At 40.2% G+C, this 20,514-nt stretch overlaps 1 protein-coding gene across 1 annotated transcript in view; it reads right to left on the bottom strand.

Moving 5' to 3' along the window:
- MYH15 (myosin heavy chain 15) overlaps positions 1-20,514 on the bottom strand; it is a 144,754-nt gene that overhangs the window by 33,287 nt on the left and 90,953 nt on the right. The window contains exons 28-30 of the mRNA XM_065913562.1: positions 17,914-18,303; positions 11,134-11,260; positions 2,538-2,656 (exon numbers count right to left, since the gene is read on the bottom strand). Of these exons, the coding sequence (XP_065769634.1) occupies positions 2,538-2,656; positions 11,134-11,260; positions 17,914-18,303 (636 nt within the window). The remainder of the gene's footprint in view (positions 1-2,537; positions 2,657-11,133; positions 11,261-17,913; positions 18,304-20,514) is intronic.

The following is a 20,514-nucleotide window of genomic DNA, read 5'->3' as shown; positions in this document are numbered from 1 at the left end:
TCACATGCAAATCTCTAAAATCTGTATTACTTTAAAACAGTACTATCCAATAGAAGTTTCTGTAGTGATGAAAATATTCTATATATATATTGTCCAATATGGTAACCCACTAGTCACATGGCTGTTAAACACTCAAAATGTGCCCGACTGAATTTCAATTTTATTTAATTCTAATTAATGTCAATTTAAATTCAGGTAGCCACCTGTAGTATAGTAGTGGCTTCTATATGTGGCTTCTGTATGTGACAGTCCAGTGGCAACTGGAGTGTCAGTTCAGTTCAGTTGCTCAGTCGTGTCCAACTCTTTGCGACCCCATGAACCGCAGCACGCCAGGCCTCCCTGTCTATCACCAACTCCCTGAGTCCATCGAAACCCATATCCATTGAGTCAGTGATGTCATCCAACCATCTCATCCTCTATTGTCCCCTTCTCCTCCTGCCTTCAATCCCTTCCAGCATCAGGGTCTTTTCAAATGAGTTAGCTCTTCACATCAGGTGGCCAAAGTATTGGAGTTTCAGCTTCAACATCAGTCCTTCCAATGAACACCCAGGACTGATGTCCATTAGGATTGACTGGCTGGATCTCCTTGCAGTCCAAGGGACTCTCAAGAGTCTTCTCCAGCGCCACAATTCAAAAGCATCAATTCTTTGGCGCTCAGCTTTCTTAATAGTCCAACTCTCACATCCATACAGAGCTAATAATTATTTGTCACTTAAAGCATGGTTTGATTAACCTAGCAACATCATTCCCAAGAGATAACCTAGTCTAGTGGGAAGAAGCAGGGTCTCTGCCAGACCTCATGGGTCCTTAATACAAATTAGGAAAAAACCTCATCTCAGATAGATGCAGCTCTGAAAGCACAAGGCTTGGTTAATGGCAGCCTCAACACCGAGGGGCTTTGAATGAGGAGCAATAATATTAATATATAGTTCCTTGGCGGCTCAGACAGTAAAGAATCTGCCTGCAATGTGGGAGAGCCGGGTTCATTCCCTGGGTCAGGAAGATTCCATGGGGAAGGGAATGGCAACCCACTGTAGTGTTTTTGCCTGGGAAACCCCACGGACAGAGGAGCCTGGCAGGGTACAGTCCTTGGGGTCAGAGAGAGTCAGACATGACTCGGCAACTAACACCAAGGACGACACGGGGACTGGAATCTGGGAAACCTGGCTTCAAACTGTGATCCTTCCTCTCATTTAATATAGATTCAGTGAACACCTGTTCTAAGCAACAGTGTTAACCAAAGTAAGCAAAACGGAGACAAAGTCTTTGTCCAAAGAACCTAAATGGAGGAGGATACGTGAAAACAAGTATGTGCAAAAATGAATAAATTGCTGACAGCACTGAGATCATAAAACAGACTGACATGACGACACACGTTTGGCTTTTTCTCATCATCCCCCAAAGGCCTCCAAGAAGGGCCTTCAAACAGTGGGGACAGTCCTAATGGTGGCGGCTTATTTAAGAGGCAGTGAGTCAGTCAGGGTGATTAGAGGTGAGTAACTGCGCGATGCAGCTATAGGGGGTAGGGTCACAGAAGGAGGCCCGGACTGAGAAAGGGGGCCTGGCATACCAGAGGAGTCAGCCAGATGGATCTTCTAAACTACAAATCTAGACATTTCAGAACCTGCTAAACTTCCTACACAGTCTACTACTAGCTACATGGCCTTGGATGAGTTATTTGTCTTCTCAGAGCCTTGGTTACTTCATGTAAAGAAACAATAGTTCTACCAGTTTCATATGAATTAACATATGAAGGTTTCGATGGCATGAAAGAAGCATCCGGCGTGACGTCTGAAGCATGAATCATGGCAGTAATTTTTAAATGTACATCTAATATAGAAAATGAGGAGAACGTGGGGGATAAAAGAAAACATTTAAAAAGAGAAGTCTGCAGGGTCAATGACTTTTACCCTTGGAGTAGATGCCTTGCAGTAAGATTATACACAAGTAAAGTCCTTTGGGGTCTTAGAAGATGCCTTGAATATGAAATAAGAATAGACTTGAATACCAGGGCTCAAAGAATCCATCCCTCATTTTAGTCACTACGCTTTAACATTAAAGAATCACATTCACTGAGGTCACCTACTAGCAACATTATATATTCTCTTGGGAAGAAATAACTAATATCTATAATTCATTTGACAATTTAAAAGTAATATTGAATGAATCCAGTCCCATTCATTTTACCCTGGTCTTTTAATTAATTCCCCTTCTTTGTGCAATTCAGAATCAGAAATCCATAAAGAACTTTGCTGACGTTCTGTTCAAGTAATAATGCAAAATGGAAACACATACTTTCCTTGCTCTAAATCTGACAAACTAGAAAAGCAGTTTGAATTATTGAGGATGATCCTTCAGTGATCAGAGCCTTTCTCAGCACATCCAAGATCCAACAGGTCTTTTCCCCCTTAACTTCTAGAGCACTTTCCCCTTTTCTTTTACATAAGAAGATATTCAAGCCAACCTAGCAAGCACTTCTTTTTTTTTTTTTTTTAACATACAGTGAAATGCCTGGTGGGAAATAATAGATGCATTACTTTGGTTTCTTCTTCCAGTTGGCCTTTCAGGTCTTGAATCTGCAGAGTGAAGATACTCTTTTCCCTGGAAAGTTGGTTTACCAGAGCTTCCTTTTCTTCCAGCCTTTTCCGGAACTCACCTACAAAAAGGTTTCACAAAATAAGTTAATCATGGTCTTCTTTCTCACCTATGGCCTTTCTCACTTAACTTACTGAGTTTAAAAGCAACCAATATGATCCACACATTTTTTACATTTATAAAGAGTACAAGAGTCCAGTTACCAGCAAGTCATGACAAGGATCCTTTCCAGCACTCACAAGAGAGCCCTAAAAAAGAACTAATTTTTGGTAGCAGGCATGACTAGATAACATAATATTCAGTTGGCCAAAAAGCTTGTGCGGGTTTTTCTGTAAGATGTTACAGAAAAACTCAAATGAACTTTTTGACCAACTCAATATTAGCTATCATTTCTTGCGAATCTTCCACAGAGTATTTGATGTATATTATCCAGTTTAATTCTCATAACTGTTTGATGATGTAGGTATTATATTGCCCATTTTTCAGAAGGGAAAACACAGCCGCTCACTTAAATGTTACTGGACACAAAGCTGCAGCTCGTAACCAATGGACGTAGATTCAAATTAAGCTTCTAATCCCGAAGAACATGTTCTTCCTTCTGTGGCATGCTCTCTTGTTTGTTATGTGTGATTCTACAAATTTCTGGCCATATAATTTTTAGATAATTACAACTTCTTTGCCTCATTTGTAAATTGAGGATAACAATAAAAGATTGCTAGTGAAAATTAATTGAGTGTGAATGTACTTTATAGACTGAATTGCTAAATAAAGACTAGAAATTTTCATTAAACAGCAAAGAATGTGTTCAAGAGATGGGTAGATTTTATTTCACTCTAGTCTACCTTCCCAGCTTAGCTTATTTCATTCATAATAAGTGAGAAATGACTTGGTTATTAGAAATGGCTTTAAAGCAGAGCCAATCCTCAACAAAAACCATTAATTCTATTACATAATTAGTCCAACAATAAAAGCTCCAAATATTTATGACTCCCACTCCTCTTTATACATACAAAGAAGTTCTAAAACTCTCAACATTATAAGAAAGCATCTGTTTGGGTTAAAACTGCAATTACCGAACTTTTTAGTCTTAGGAACACTTTATACACTTAAAACTCACTGAGGACCCCACAGAGGTATTGTGTATATGGGTTTTATATTAACAGTGTATTTGAAATTAAAAGAGAAATTTAAGATATGTATTTACTCATTTTAAATAATAAAAATCTTAAAGACATGTTAGCAGAAGCTTTTAGAGGGAAAGCTTTTTTTTAGAGGGAAAGTTTTGTTCCAAAACAAACAAAAAATTAGTGAGAAAAATCAGCTTATTTTACATTTTGAAAAACTCGCCGGCTTAATAAAAGTCAGCTGGTTGAGGAATCCAACTGTTCTGGTTGAAGCATATGAAGAAATCCGGCCTCTCACATGTAAGTAGCTAGAAAAAGGAGATGTATTTTCATAGTTTTTTCAGATAATTGTGATGATTGTTTGATGCTATGCCAAAACTCAACAAATAGAAGTTTCCTAAGGGTTAATGGTATAAACCAAATGAAATTTTTTATTTTGCTCCATTAAAATTCGTATATCATTTTGCAGCAGCAAATAGTGGTGATTTGAAAGAATATATGTTTACTCAATTATGCAGATTTTTCAAATGCTAACACATTTCATCACACAATATAAAAAAAAGTATACTTGTTAACATCACCACTTATCTCATAAAAAAGCCTTTAAGGTTCAGATCAAGATGGAGGAGAAGGATAATCCTGAGCTCACCTCCTCCCACAGACACACCAAACTACAACTAAATATAGAACAACTATCTCTGAGAATGACCTAAGGACTAGCAGAACAGATTTTCTACAACTAAGGATATAAAGAAAAGGCCATATGGGGAAGGGGAAGAGGGCAGAACATGCACCCCTGCTAAGGCCACTAATAAGTGGGAGGGATATCACAACTATTGAGGTCCGCACTAGGGAGTGAGGGTCCAAGCCCCCATCAGGCTCCCCAGCCTAATGTACTTGCATGGGGAAGACAAACTTCCATAATTTCTGGCTTTGAAAATCAGCAGGGCTTAGGGCAGGGAAAGCCAAAAGGCAGTGGGAAACTGAAATACTGCTCATGTACAAATTCGCTCCAGGTCTCAATGCAGAGGCAATAGCTTGAAAAATACCTGAGCCATAAAGAAGGAGATGACCAATATTGGCTACTATTAGGATGTACGCTGGAGGGCAGGGATCTGGCAGAACTTTCTCCAGTGGCAGAAGCACTTGTGGTCACATTTTTATTTATTTATCTTTAACTCTTCTGCCACCTAGCTGGCCCACAACTGGTGGGCACCATTTCTGTTACTTTCAATCAACCTGGCTGATAGGGCATACTTCCACCCCAACATTCCCCTGAGGATCAGCAGACCCCTCAAAAGCCACTCCATGACTGCCCCACCAAACGGGTGGCATGAGCTGCACCAATGCCCTTCCAAAGTGGCTCTTACGCCAAATGACCTGGTGGGACATCTTGGCCAGCATCAGCACTGCTCTCAAAGGAGCTCCCCCTTGGAGGTTATCCCCATCCACAGCACATCTGCAGCAGTCACAACCAAGCCAGGCCTGGTGCCAGCTCCCCCAACCAGTGTGCCCACAGCAACTGTGGCCCAACCACAATAAGAGAATGAGCACAGCCCAAACAGGGAAAACCTCAGTACAAGTGGCTCTGCTGGGAACGGTGCCACTGAGCCGCACGGAAACCTTCCACGTAAGGTCACTCTTTAAAGGCTGGGATACGGAGCTGATCTAATACACAGAAGCAAACACATAGAGTTAGGCAAAGTGAGGAGGAAAAGGGATACTTTCTAAATGAAACAAGACAAAACTCCAGAAAAAGAACTAAATAAAGTGGAGCTAAGCAATATAGAAGAAAACAATTCAAAGTAATACTCATAAAGATGCTTACTAAACTCAGGAGAAGACTGATGAACTCAGCAAAATGAGAACTTCAACAAAAATATAAAAAAGAACCAATCAGAATGAAAGATTACAACAACTGATATGAGAATACACACTAAGAGGATCAACAACAGATTAAAAGATGCAGAACAGATCAGCAGTCTGGAAGATGAGGAATTGGAAATCATCCAACGAGAACAGGAAAAAAGAAATAAGAATTTTTAAAAGAGATTAGTTTAAGGGACCTCTGGGACATCAGGCATACTACCATTCGCATTAGAGAGGTCCCAGGAGAAGAGCGAGACAGAGAACATATAGAGGTAAAATATCTCAACATCATAAATATCATCTATGACAAAACTACAGCTAACCTGATACTCAACGGTGAGACCGCTCAAAGATCAGAATCAAGACAAGGAGATCTGTTTTTGCCACTTTTATTCAACACAGTACTAGAAGTCCTAGCCACAGCAATTACAAAGAAAAAGGGTTTAAAGACATTTAAATAGGAAAGGGAGAAAAAAACCCACTATTTGCAGATGATATGATACTATACATAGAGAACCCTAAAGCCTCCATCAAAAAACTATCAGAACTAATATATGAATAAAGTTGCAAGATGCAAAATCAATATACAGAATCACATACATTTCTGTACACAAATAACAAACTATCATGAAGAGAAATGAAGAAAACAATTTCATTTACATCAAAAAGTATAAAATACCTAGGGTTAAATGTAACCAAGAGGTTAAAAGACCTGTTCTTGGAAAACTATAAGAAATTGAGGAAAGAAATCAAAGATACAAGTAAATGAAAACATACTCTCTGTTCATAGATTGGAAGAATTAATATCATTAAAAAATATTACTACTGAGAGCAATCTACAGATTCAATGTAACCCTTCTCAAAATTTTTCTCGAGACTAGAACAGATAACCCTAAAATTTGTATAGAACCACAGAAGTCCCAGAAAAGCCAAAGCAATCACGAGAAACAAGAACGGAGCTGGAGGTATCACACAACCTGATTTCAAACTGTACTACAAAGCTGTAGCGATGAAAACTATGATACTGGCATAAAAATAGACACACGGATCAATGGAATGAAATAGAATACTACTCAGTCATGAAAAAATGAAATTATGTCATTAGCATTAACGTGGATAGACCTAGAGGGTACAATGTTAAATAAAATAAATCAGACATGGAAACTCAAAGACAAATAACATATTATTTCACTTATACGTGGAATCTAAAAAAAAAAAATGAACAAACAAAACAATACAGAAACAGACTCACAGACACAGAGAACAAACGGGAGGCTGCCAGAGGGGAAGGGGGTGGAGAAGTTAAGTGAAATAGGTTAAGGGGATTAAGAGGCATGAACTTCTTATTTTAGTTATAAAATATGGGGCTACGATGTACAGCATAAGGGTTATAGTCAATGGTATTGAAATAATTTGTACGGTAATAGATGGTTATTAGGCTTGTTGTGTTGATCAATTTGTAATACAGAGAAATGCTGAATCACTATATTATATACCTGAAACTAATACTATACACAATAAAAAAAAGGGGAGGGAAGTCTTCAAGAATTGGGACCCATCAAGCTCATGATGGCATATACATGTTTTCCAAAATCTAATTTTTACCTAAAAGCTCCACTTTTATTATTGGCAACAAATATTGTCAATGTTTTCTTTGGAGTGACAGGCTCACTTTATTCATTTTTGCGAAAATATCTGCCAAATATCTAAGTCTGAATAAGCATAGTTTGTCAAGTGTTCTTTCAAGTAAATAAGATTCTTCCTGAAAAATTGCTAGTTCAGCTCAAAATTTGAACAATCACACATCCTACTTTAGCATGAAACAGAAGTGCTTTATGCACACTTTGTTTTGTTACACAGAATATTAAAAAGATATATACTTGGGGTTGAGATATAATTAATTTTTACTGTTTCCTTAAGGACATTCTTAAGAAAAACGACTCTTCTTTTAAACTTTTGCGTATATACCAGCAAATACAATGATCAACACTACCGCAAGGTGCTACTGCCTTGGTTTGCGATGAGGCGCTGGCAGTTCTAATCGTCATTGTTCTGCATCGTCTATAACAGCAGAGCAAACAGCATCTTAGTACTGAATGAAACAGCTCTAACCTCTCGCTGAACTCCCCTAAAAGAGCCTTGGTGATTGCTGGGGTTCCATGGGCCAAACTTTGAGAAGCTCTAGGCCACACACCATATTTAAAAGTATTCTGAGGAAATGCCAATCCATGAAGGGGTTGAGACTAACATAACACATATTTTACAGAAATAGGATCCACTTAACATGGCTTAACTGATCACATTTACTATTGGTCTCCTTTGAAAGCAGACTATAATCAGTGGACAGGACAGGGCATGAGAAAGAAACTTTTGTAAAAGTAGCAAAAAAAAGAAAAAAAGCAGCAAAAATCTGGATCATAGTCCTAGTGAGAGGAGGGGAGGTTTGGATAGGTATATATACTTAAAATTTAATTCGTACAAGAGCCAAAAGGTAAAGCCGAGTAAAGGAGGACATAAAATGCCCTGCATCCTAAGCAGAATTATCATCTCAGATCCAGTTTCATTTCACTCACCCACCAATTTCCTCATCAAAACAGTGAATAGAAAATTAATGCCAATAAGTAGAGGGAGGTAGGCAATGCCTATCAAACAAACACAGCACTTCCTCCAGAGCAGACACACAGTCCTTCTCCAGCCTAGCCTCCGGACGCACAGGCCCCACACAGACTATATCCTAAATGGCAGCAAAGATCAAATCGGGGGTTTTGCATTGAGGCCAAGTGTCACACACCCTGTCATAGGCATGAGAAGAGTCCTACTTGGTGGCCCTGCTAGAATCTAAAACACTTTCCTCTTTTAGAGTTCCAAATCTGTAGTTTGGATGGCATCATCAACTCAGCGGACATGAGTCTGAGCAAAGTCCAGAAGATAGTGAAGGACACGGAAGCCTGACGAGCTGCAGTCCATGGCGTCGCAAAGAGTCAGACATGACTGAGCAACTGAACAACAACCAGATTTAGCATCTAGAAACAGAGGTGTCCACAGGCAGAATGATAAATGGTCTTCATTTGGAAGGACAAATGGTCTTCACTCTCTTTTTAAAGTGAGTGCCTCTGGGCATCAAGAACACATTGTTTATTTTCATTGACCTAGGAAGTCTATCTCTGGGAATATATTACTAAAAATAATTCTAATTACAGACAAACAGCCACATGCTGTTATAACAGACAAGCAAGTTACAGGGCAAGATGAAGTAACCACTGGCCATCTAATTAATGGATGAGAAAGTCATAAATGGCTATGCAAGATACAAAAAAGCTCGTGATGAATTGAAAAAGAGAAACCTCACATAGATTGCCATCATGTAAAAGATAGAGGGGGAAACCTCATTAATAGTGGTTGATGGTTAAGAATAAGTCACAGAACATTGTTCTAATTTTAACTGGTCAAATGTTTGTGGATCCCCAATAAATGGCAGGCATTGCTCTAGATGACTGACATATCAGTGAACATAATAAAGGCCCTGCCCTCATGTAGCTTACACTGTGGCAGATGGAGGCAAGACAAACTTTTTATTATGTCAAGCATGTAGTTTCTTTGAAGGTATTAAATTCTATGAAAAAAGAAGCACATGGAGAAAACTGGTTTATAGTACTCAAAAGTCACCTTCCCAGCAAGGCCTATCCTGACTTCCCCGAGATCTATTTGATTAACTCTCATCTTTAAGTTTTTTGTTGATGAGTAGGGTACTCTAGGCAGAAGAAATAGTAAGGGCAAGACTCTAGGGTCGGAGTATGCCTGGTATTTTCAAAACATAGCAAAGAGGTCAAAAGAGAGGTGTAGGTTCATACCCCCCAAGGCATCTACAGATTCAGTGCAATCCGTATCAAATTACCAAGGGCATTTTCCTCAGAACCAGAACAAAAATTTCTAAGATTTGTATGGAAACACAAAAGACTATGAGTAGCCAAAAGAATCTTGAGAAAGAAGAACAGGGCTGGAGGAATCATGCTCCTTGACTTAAGGTTATACTATATAAGTTGTGTCTGACTCTTTGTGACCCCATGGACAATAGCCCGCCAGGCTCCTCTGCCCATGGAATTCTCCAGGCAAGAATACTAGACTGCATTGCCATTTCCTCCTCCAGGGAATCTTCCCAACCCAGGCATCAAACCCAGATCTCCTACATTGTAGGGAAATTCTTTATTGTCTGAGTCACCGGGGAAGCCCCATACATATATAACTTGGCCACAAAAAAGAATGAAATAATGCCACTTAAAGCAACATGGATGGATATAGAGATAATCATGTATGGATGTGAGAGTTGAACCATAAAGAAGGCTGAGCACTGAAGAATTGATGCTTTTGAACTGTGGTGTTGGAGAAGACTCTTGAGAGTCCCTTGGACTGCAAGGAGATCCAGCCAGTCCATCCTAAAGGAGATCAGTCCTGAACATTCATTGGAAGGACTGATGTTGAAGCTGAATCTCCAATACTTTGGCCACCTGATGTGAAGAGGTGACTCATTAGAAAAGACCCTGATGCTGGGAAAGATTGAAGGTCAGAGGAGAAGGGGACAACAGAGGATGCGGTGGTTGGATGGCATCACCGACTCAATGGACATGAGTTTGAGCAAGCTCCAGGAGATGGTGAAGGACAAGGGAGGCCTGGCGTGTGCAGTCCGTGGGGTCACAGAGAGTCAGACATGGCTGAGAAACTAAACAACTAAAGCAGCAAGGATGGATATAGAGATTATCGTATTAAGTGAAGTAAGTCAGAGAAAGACAAATATCATATGATACCACTGATATGCGGAATCTAAAAAAGAATGATACCAATGAACTTATTTACAAACCAGAAATAGACTCACAGACAGAAGACAAACTTGTGGTCACCAGAGGGAAGAGCAGGGATCGAGGAAGGACAGAAATTCAGAGTCTGGGATTAATATATAGACACTACTACATATAAAACAGGTACTCAGAGGCCTGCTACATAGCAAAGAGAACTGTACTCAGCATCTTGTAATAACCTTTCATGCAAAAGAATCTGAAAAAGGAATACATACATACATATATATGTGTAACTGAATCACTTTGCTGCACCCTTGAAATCAATACCACATTGTAAATTAACTATACTTCAATTTTTTAAAAAATATAAATATAAAAAATAGGTGTGGGCTCATCATTGAAAATTAGGGGAAATGCCTATCTCAGTGAGGTAGATATGATAAAGTGGCATGTCTTACAGACCGTGTGTATAGTTTCTACCACCCTTAGATCGTGAAAGCTACTCCAGTCAACTGCAGATTGGCTTTCGCCTTCAAGGAAGAGAGTTGGGCAAGGCCTTTCAAGGTGGCAAAGAGGTGATCCTTCCCAGACAACAGCATGTCTTGGAAAAGATAGCATCAAGGGCCTCACCACCCCCCTAGAATTTTTAAATTCCCACCCAGACTCAGTGACTGGCTCATCATTTCAGTGGTTTCTCCACCATTCTTCTGGGCTTGAGACTTGTAAGTGATGAACACTGAACGCTTACTTACCATTCTCACTCCGTAGCTTTGTCTTCTGCGCTGTCACGTCATTTGCTAATTGAGTCACTTCATCCAGTTTTGCATTTGCTTCTTTCAAGCGCTCCTCATACAGACTACAGAGCTTCTCAGCGTTAGCCTACAAGTTGAGAAGGAAAGGTTGAACGTGGTTTATAGAGAACATGCTGACGTAGCTGCGTAAGGAAGGAGGGGAGGGGTGGTTCCTAGGACCCTTGTGCTCTCCTCTGCCCTGAAAGCCACAGCTAGCGTTAGAAAACCATGTCTTCTAATTTTAAACAGCACAATACACTCAGCGTCTGGGCCCCTAAGGGGCCCAAACTTTTCAAATTATAGGTATTATTGGAGAAACAAGTGTCTGGTATTGGGGAATGTCTCTAGAATTCTTTTCTTTTCAGAAGAAGGAAATGTGTCAAATACTGATGAAGTACATAATTACTTCCTGACATTATATATTTAACCATCTTTCTTTTCTTCTAGAATATAAGCTTCATGAGGATAGAGATTCCATCTGATCACAGATTATAACCCCTGTGTCTAGAATAGTGTCTGACACATATTAGGAGCTCAACAAACAAGGGGGTAGTTCAGAGGGATGAGAAAGGAAGGATGGGAAGGATGGAGGAGGAAGGAAGGAAGTCCAGAGGGTTGACCAAGAAGGACAGGAGAAAGCAGATGAATCTGAGATACAGTCGTGTAATAACAGACATTTGAACTGTGAAAAAAACTGGACCCTCCCAGTCACTAAGGTTGCAGGCTCATGATGACCCTGTGGGGTTATCATTTCAATCCCAAACTCCAACTTCTCTGAACTGGTTGTTCACGTTTAAAGAAAATGATATGCTAAGTGACCTATGCACTTTTACCTGGTTTAAGTAACCAATCTAATCATCAAATTTTTGCCACACTCTGAAAACTAATGCCAATGACTTTGAAATCCAATATTTTTAGGACCAAGAGCTTCCAAATGTAAGATGGTGCTGGCCTCTTTACCTAGCTGTAATTTTCATTCTTATTATTAATATGGTCAGAATTCATAAAATGGCACTGGGGGCACTTCACAGTTCTGTGGATTTTACATTTCTGTTCTTGTGTTTTGTTCTTTATGTGTATTAAATCTCAGTCCATGTGAGACTTTTGTCTCTATCAAGAAACAGTGCTGTGGAAAAAGGAGGGGAGATATAGGGGAAGGGATAGCACGAGAGAAGAAGGAGAGATGAGATTACTTTGACAAAGAAAGGATCACATCAGTGGCATTTCAAGAAAATGGTGAAAACTGTGAAATCTGGTGGTAAGTCTAATAGTTTCCAACGTTAAACTGATTTTTATGATATAGCAATGGCCAAGGAGGAGAAACGTCTCCAGGATAATGCCAGGTTTGGTCCTTGGGGAAGCTTCTGAGTCAGCAAAGACTTTGGAGCTCTCTAGCTGGAGCTTGTGCTGTGATGAAGATAGTTCTCTGTAAACTTACTCTATTTTACAGTTAGAAATGACTATTCTAACTTTTTTATGGAAGACTCCTAAATGACATCTTATATCCCCAAGGCCAAATACAGTGCTTGACACAAAATAGGAAACACAAATTACTACAAATCTTAGTGAGAGGTTGGCCAACAGACCCACTAAAGTTTACTTAGAGGTCACATTCAAGCTTTCCCTATAAACCTCAGCCCCCAAATTGTTTTTTTTTAACTGGGTTGGTATATTACCCACTGATTAGCAAGCAAGGGGAGAGGCCAGATGGAGACTGACAAGAAATATCAGTAATTCTACTCACAGATATTCCATAGCACACCCACGCCAGGTGGTGGATATGAAACCAGACCTGGCAGAGAGTCAATGATCAGCTTTCTGTCCATCACGGAGGTTAGAACAACGATGCTAAATGCCAGGCACACTCAATCACCCACAATCTCCACTCGTCACTAGAAGATATAGCGACAACACAGGCAACAATTTTTAAACAGTCTGTAATTTCAAATATTTTGATTGTTGAATATGTTTGCTTTACTACTTCTGAAAGTAATTGGACAGTCAAAGTTGGCACACTCATTTTCCTCACAGTATTCCTCCGGAACTCAGATTGCCTCTGTTTTATAAACGAGGAAATGGTCAGAGAGGCTAAATACCTTGCCCAAATTCACACGGCTAGTATGTGTTGGGTATAGGATTTGAACTGGTGCAAGAAAAGAAAAAGTCAGACACTAGCTTCCTAAGCATCTGTTATGTAAAGTCATAACAAAGGAAATATTAAGGATTAATTGACTTAACCTTCTAGTTGATTGAAATTGTCATGAATCCTGTGTGAAATTGGATTCGGATCTAATTGATGGATCCGGGAAGAAACTGAATAAAAATATGACTATGTGAGCCATTTATGTTTTATATTCTCTCCAACAACAAATGACCCATGAGCTGGGTCAGGAGGAAGACAGCCCGACGTGAGAAATGCCACTTCTGCTTATGACCAGGAGTGTGCTCAACTGCACACTGTTTGCTGAGGGTGAAAGAACACAGATCTCCAAGAGAGAGCTTAGTCATTGTTGAGGGAATGGCAAGCGAAGGAGCCAGAGAATCCCCTGGTTTCAAGAGAAGCCTGTGTGGCTAAGCCCTGCATGGCTGGGCACACCCGCAGAGTCGGCAGCCACTGGGCGGGCATAAGACATTCGCCCTCGGGCACAGCCTGAAACGGTAGATATCCACGGGCACTGCTAACATTCGTATTGTTATCAATTGAAAAAGTGTTTTCACAAGCAGGATCTGCAAAGGCAATGTGATTGTCTATCTAAAGGTGGCCTGGACAGTGGCATGCCATTCAAAGGGCGGTACCCTCAAAAGGACTCCAAGTTTCAGCCTAAAGATAGACACTGAATTTTGATACCAAGAAGGAAGAGGTTAACGGAATAATGCACATTTATTCTGAAGCTGATTCTTAAAATGACGCATAAAAATGCTGCCTCCTAGAAATTCAGGAACCAATGGGAATTCAAAATAATCAAGATAATTGTGAGATTGCCTATAACTTCTAAATTGCCCTGGGCCTCTCTGTCAGCCTAATATGCTTTCGAAAATGCTTCGGTTTCCACTGTACCACTGAGTATTGGCATTTCTGGCATTATAATTCAGGCAAAGATGAAGTAAACAATTCAAGATAAAGTTCAGCATAATGTGTATGCCTATGCGAGTGAACAGAATCAATTTATCCCACCAAGAAATACGTAAGGCAGCAACAGAATGCCATCACCCACAGACATACACAGGATTGGGGTTGAGGCCCATCCCCGCCATATAATTTTTGTGACCCAGGACAAATGATTAAATCTATGAGCCACAGAAATCCCAAGAGGCATATGTAAAGAAAACTGATGCTAGTAACTGAGTGTACAGATTATGGAAAGCACTTAGTAAACATGAGTAAAAAAGACCTTGTTTCTCCCTTAGGGATGTCTTCTACTGAAGCCAACTGAAAAGATTACAACACAACAATACAAAGGGATGCCAAAAGTGCTACAAGAATTCAGGTGAAATTTTAATACAGGAAGTTGAACTTGAGCACTCCAGAGAGACAGTTTAGTTTGGAAAAGGCACATTGGTGCGAAAATGGATATTTGATGGAAGGCAGGCATTCTAACATGGCTGAAGTAGAGGGCATAGAGGGTCCAGGAAACAAAGTTCCAGAATCTAAAACTGGCAGGAGTAGAGTCAGATCATGGGCTATTGGGTATTTTAAAGGGCCGAAGTGTGGAGTTCACTCTGAAGCAGGGACATGATTCCACAGAGCCATGCATCTCTCAAAATATTCATATGGGTACTATTTAAAATAGACTGGAAAAAAAGATAATTTAGAAAACACTGCAATAATCCAGTTAACAGATAATGAAATTCTTACATATGAGTGGGAATGGAATGAAAAATTAGAAGACAGTACAAAATTGGCCTTCTGTAAGAACTGATTGAAAAGCTAAGAACAGAGAGGAAACAAATAAATAGTTCTAGGCTGAGAGTCCGGGTGATGGAAGGAACAGAGTGCTGGTGGCAAAAATATCCATAGGAATCATATGTCAGCTTCTAAGTCTGGTTTTAGACATGCTAATTTGAGGAAAGAGAGACATTACTGATCTTTGCAAGAACCAATTAAGAAACTACTTTTAAGATGTATGCTTAGTCACTCAGTCATGTCCGACTCTTTGCAGCCTCATGGACTGTAGCCCACCAGGCTCCTCTATCTAGGGGATTCTCCAAGGCAAGAGTACTGGAGTGGGTTGCCTTGCCCTCCTCCAGGGGATCTTCCTGACCCAGGGGTGGAATCCAGGTCTCCTGCATTGCAGGCAGTTCTTTACTGTCTGAGCTACCAGGGAAGCCCAATCAGGGGAAAAAAGACACTGCAGGGGTTAAAGGAGTGAGGAGGTAGTGGCATACACTGACTTGTGGGAGCTAGTTTCCAAAGAAGGCACGCCAATGAGCCACACTCTCCAGTATCCACACCCACGTGCAGACCCTCTCCCGTGACTCATCACTGTTGGGAGTCACACACAATCACTCCACCATCTTGCAAGCCAACCTCACAAGAGTCTCTGCAGCTTCCGGTCTCTTGGAATACTTGCTTTTCGTGCCCTGAATTACCATGTAAGAAGTCCAACTCCTCTGTGACTACCACGCTTGAGGAAAGCCAAGCTAGCTACCTGGAGAGGTCACAAGAAAAGGGACATTTCCAAACAGCGCTCAGCTGTCTGCTACACCAGCCGAGAGCCAGACAGGTGAGTGATAGCCTTCAGATGATTCGAGTCTCAACCACCATCTGCGCTAAGCCTGTCAAGCCCCAGAACCAAGAGAGAAAACAATAAATTATTGTTTTAACTTCAAGGTTTTGGGGGTGATCTGTTACATATCAATAGATAAATAGAACATTACTCTCTGGTCAAGGAGTCAGATTAAGACAGACATGGACAGGCTTTGCTTCTCTCTCAAAATACTACCCCTAGTATGGAAAAGTCTGTTTGGTTTTTTTTTTTTAAATAATGTGAATAATGGTTATGTGGAAGAATATCTTATTCTTTGGAGCAAAAATAAAAGAAATGGCTGAGTAAATATCTTATAAGGTAAAGAGAGAAGTTATAATGAATGGTCTTAATCTTATCAGTTAAGTGTTAACATTTAGTAAAAGGATGGATTCAGGAAGGCAGGGTTGGAGTCTGAGGAAATATTTTTGTTTCTCTTTTAAAATAAAACAAGTTAGAAGAATAAAGAACTTCTAAGCAGCAGTGAAATTCCAGAGGAAGTTGTAAGTATAAAATTCATACATAATTAGTATGGATTTATGGTGAATCTATCAATGGTCTTATGATTTTACGACTTGCTACTAAAATGTATAGCAACAGAAGAGTTCCTGAGGATGAATGAGAGGCAAAGAGTAAGGTCTTCTAGTGCTCACTTGGACGGATAAAGGAAGGTAAAGCCTACAACAGCAAGGAGTGAGGATGTTTTCATTGCTGAGTTGAAGACAGAATCCAAACAAAACGCAGCATACAGAAGAGACAGAGGAAGAGAGGTCCGAAGTCCTCACTGGATTTATATTTTATGATAATTGAAGGCGGGAAGGCAGGGACAGTGGCGAGAAAGAAAGAGCAGGAGAGGCAGGGTAGTTGTGTTCCTTTCTATTCAATGTGGCATTTAAAGGAAATTAACGCAAAACATTTCAGGAGTCACTCAGTATCTCCGAGGAAATTCTCCATTTCTAGGGTTGCTGTCCTTAAGGATCAAGTTTCATTGTTGGTGTGTCCTCCCAGATGACTACAGATTCTGTTTACAGGAAGAACCTGGCACTGGTTATTTTCCCTGCTGGCCTCAATCAAGGCTCCTCTCAACTGCCAGAAGGTAAGGAGGCTCTTACCTGTGATCTGATACTAGTCATTTGAGATGAGAGCTGGTGGAGCAGAGATTAATGAGCTTGGTGAAGAAAGAACATGTGAAATCTCTCCTAGTGTTGGCTTGTTAAAGAGATGCCAGAGGACGCAAAGGAGAAAAAGTTCTTGACTTCCCCCAGAGCTGTTTATACCACCATTTGTTCGGATGGACTTAAAGTTCCAGAGCACCCCCCTTGGAGTGCTCCCAACTCAAAGCCAACCTTCAAGAGAGAAGCACCAGTGATGAATCTATTTGCAGGGCAGGAATGGAGATGGAGACAGAGAACAGACTTGTAGTCACAGGGAGGGAAAGGAGAGGGTGGGATGGATAGCAAGAGCAGCACTGGCATATACACACGGCAGTGTGTGAGAGAGATGGCTAGTGGGAGGCGGCTGTATGGGACAGGGACCTCAGCTCAGCGCTCTGTGATGACCTGGCGGAGTGAGATGGGGTGGGAGGGGGAGGCGACACATGTGCACTTATAGCCGATTCTGGTTATTGTACAGCAGAGGCCAACACAACATTGTAAAGCAATTATCCTCCAACTGAAAAGAGAGAGACAGACAGACCATGCACAAGTTAGCGGCATCCCTGGTCCAGCCTACTTACTGTGTCATCACCAGAAAGACCCACAAGGAACACAGACTGGAATTCCAACAAGGTCAGAAGCCACTGTCAGGCTACCTTCAGGGGATGGTCATGGGACTTCAGCAATGCCTGAGATTAGACCTGATCTAGCCAACTGAAGATCTCTAGCTTCCCTTAGCAGGTACTTTGAGTCACCAATTTACTTTAACTTTCTCTCCCTCCCTCTCCTCTGCCTACTTCCATGTCTTAAATCCTCAAGGAGGGCTTGGAAATGTTCTTTACCTTAGCTCTGGTCATCTGTTCAACGCGGGTCAGGAGATCGTTCACCTCGAGCTGCAGGTCACTCTTGTCTTTTTCCAGCGTCTGCTTGGCCTGGTGTAAATTGTCTACCTGGCTCTCCAGCTCAGCCAGGCTATCTGCGTGTCTCTTCTTCAAAGAGGCAGAGGTTGCCTCAAAGTGCAGGGTGGCCTCTTCCAGGTCTCGGCGGAGCTTCTGGAATTTTGTTTCTTGTTTCTTTGTTATCTCCAGCTGAGCCGAGCTGACACCTCCTGCCTCCTCCAGCCTCTCGTTCATGTCTTCCAGCTCTCGGACGAGGTCAGCTCTCTCCCTCTCTACCTTGGCTCGAGTGGTCGTTTCAGTTTCCAGTGCTTCTTTCAAAAGTTGTATCTGAGTCTGTAGCAATAAATAACTTTAACTTTCACTAAGCACTTGTAGCATATTTTATATTCAAGAGCTCTACTGTATTTTTTTTTCTCACTACTAAGCAAAACAAAATACTTCTGGTTCTCGTTTATAGCTAAAGAAGATAGAATACAGAGAAATTAAGTAATTTGCTCCAAAGCAGTACCGAGACCAGAATTAAAATTTGTAATTCCTCCCAATTTCCCAGACCATGGTGATGAGCAACCTCATTAGATTATATACACAAAAAGGAGATTTTTAAAGAGCACTTTGAAAAGGACTAGAAAATCTTTCATATAACAAGGAAACACTTTAAGCAGAGCTTATAAAAAAATAACATGATGAATTTTATATACAATACCTCATTTATCTGAAATTTATTTACCTGAAAACCTTAACTATTGCCAACCTGGGCAAAAATCTCATTAGTGAACTAAATATCCCTGAGTTCAAGCAGCTAACTCATAAGAAACAGCATCAATTTAATTTTATACAAACTCTGACAAACTTGGTTACTTGGTTTTTTAGTCTGAAGGTGATTTCAAGTAGCAGGAAAGTTGAAGTAACAAATTAAAATTGGTGGAGGAATGGGACTATTAATTGGGATAGTAACCTGATATTATTAGAAGCAGAATTACAAGACAAAGAATAGCAGTGATAAGAATTTTCAGAGCCCAAAAGTCTTTTGGTGTAAGGGCAGATAGCTCTACCAATCTTGATAGCATCATTGTGGGACAGGACAGTGAAACTGATGATGGTCATTAATATCACCTTAAATAATTAGGCATAGGTTAGGGCAGAAGAAAAAAGGAATGACTTCTATTTTAGAATATACTTTTCTTTCCATTAAGTAAGAGTATGATTGCTAAAAGGAAGCTAATTTTTAGACCAAACCAAATAAGTAAGGCTATCTCATCTGTAGATGAGTTGTGACAGAGAAGGTGCTAAAAAATTTATGATTTCCACACCCAAGTAAATGTGATCCCCTTTCAATTAGTTATCTTGAGATACAATACCTTCATTCCAAACAATACTCTAACCAGATCAAACATTTCTGAAACATTTCCTTAGAAATAATCTTTGGAGCATTATTTTAAATCATCAGGGTAAGAAAGTTTGTATTTTGGATAAATTGAACTTTTTTTTGGATCAACTATCATTTGAAGAGAAGTCTGGTAAATATGATAGACAATTGCTTGGAGATTAATATTGGCTGAAAGCACATCCATAAAGCAGGGAGACCGGCTGTATTTGACTCAAATGTCTCAGAAAGTAATAATCAGGAAAAAATTCCAAAATTATTTTGAGTAATAGTTACATTAATGAGAAAACTATTTAGCTCCAAAGGAAAAGAACCCATCTCCATATATATGTGAGGAGTTATATGTTTCAAATTACTTTATAATGTGGAGAAGACTCTTGAGAATCCCTCGGACTGCAAGGAGATCAAACCAGTCAATCCTAAAGGAAATCAACCCTGAATATTCATTGGAAGGACTGATGCTGAAGCTAAAGCTCAAATACTTTGGCCAAAGTACTGAAGCAAAGAGCTGACTCAATTGAGGGGAGGAAGAGAAGGGGCAACAGAAGATGAGATGGTTGGATAGCAGCATCAACTTCCTTTGCGTTTGAGCAAACTCCAGAAGACAGTGATGGACAGGGAGGCCTGGGGTGCTGCAGTCCATGGGGTCGCAAAGAGTTGGACATGACTGAGCAACTGAACAACAAAATGTGGTAATAGAGTATAAAACAGTCACATGGTCTAATAGCTACCCACTATCAAGTAACATTTTGAGGCTACAGGTAGCTACAAACCAGTTTTCAGTGTCACTGCCTTACAATCACAAAGACTAATCATCAAAAAAATTAAATTGTTAATACTGAATGCTTACCATGGGTCAGGCACTGAGCTTATCACTTAAATGTGGTTACCTTTTAGCTCAAAGGTTGTCAGGAGGATTAATGAGTAAAAATATAGATGTCCTGGGTTTTAGTACAATGCCTAGTTTATGTCAAACATTCAACATATTAGCTATTTATTTTTATTATCTTCATGATAAGGAAATCTAAGCCTAAACAGTAATACTCCCCAGAGTCACCTGTCTGTAGAATGCCAGGTTACCTTCTCAACCACCATTCTTTTCTGCCTCTGTCGATAGCTGGCTAGGGTTATGGCTACCTTGGCAGCACATTTGTCACTGA

This window comes from Muntiacus reevesi, chromosome 21 (genome assembly GCF_963930625.1).
Source record: "Muntiacus reevesi chromosome 21, mMunRee1.1, whole genome shotgun sequence".
NCBI classification, from domain to species: Eukaryota; Metazoa; Chordata; class Mammalia; order Artiodactyla; family Cervidae; genus Muntiacus; species Muntiacus reevesi.
This window is presented reverse-complemented; position numbering and strand designations above follow the sequence as displayed.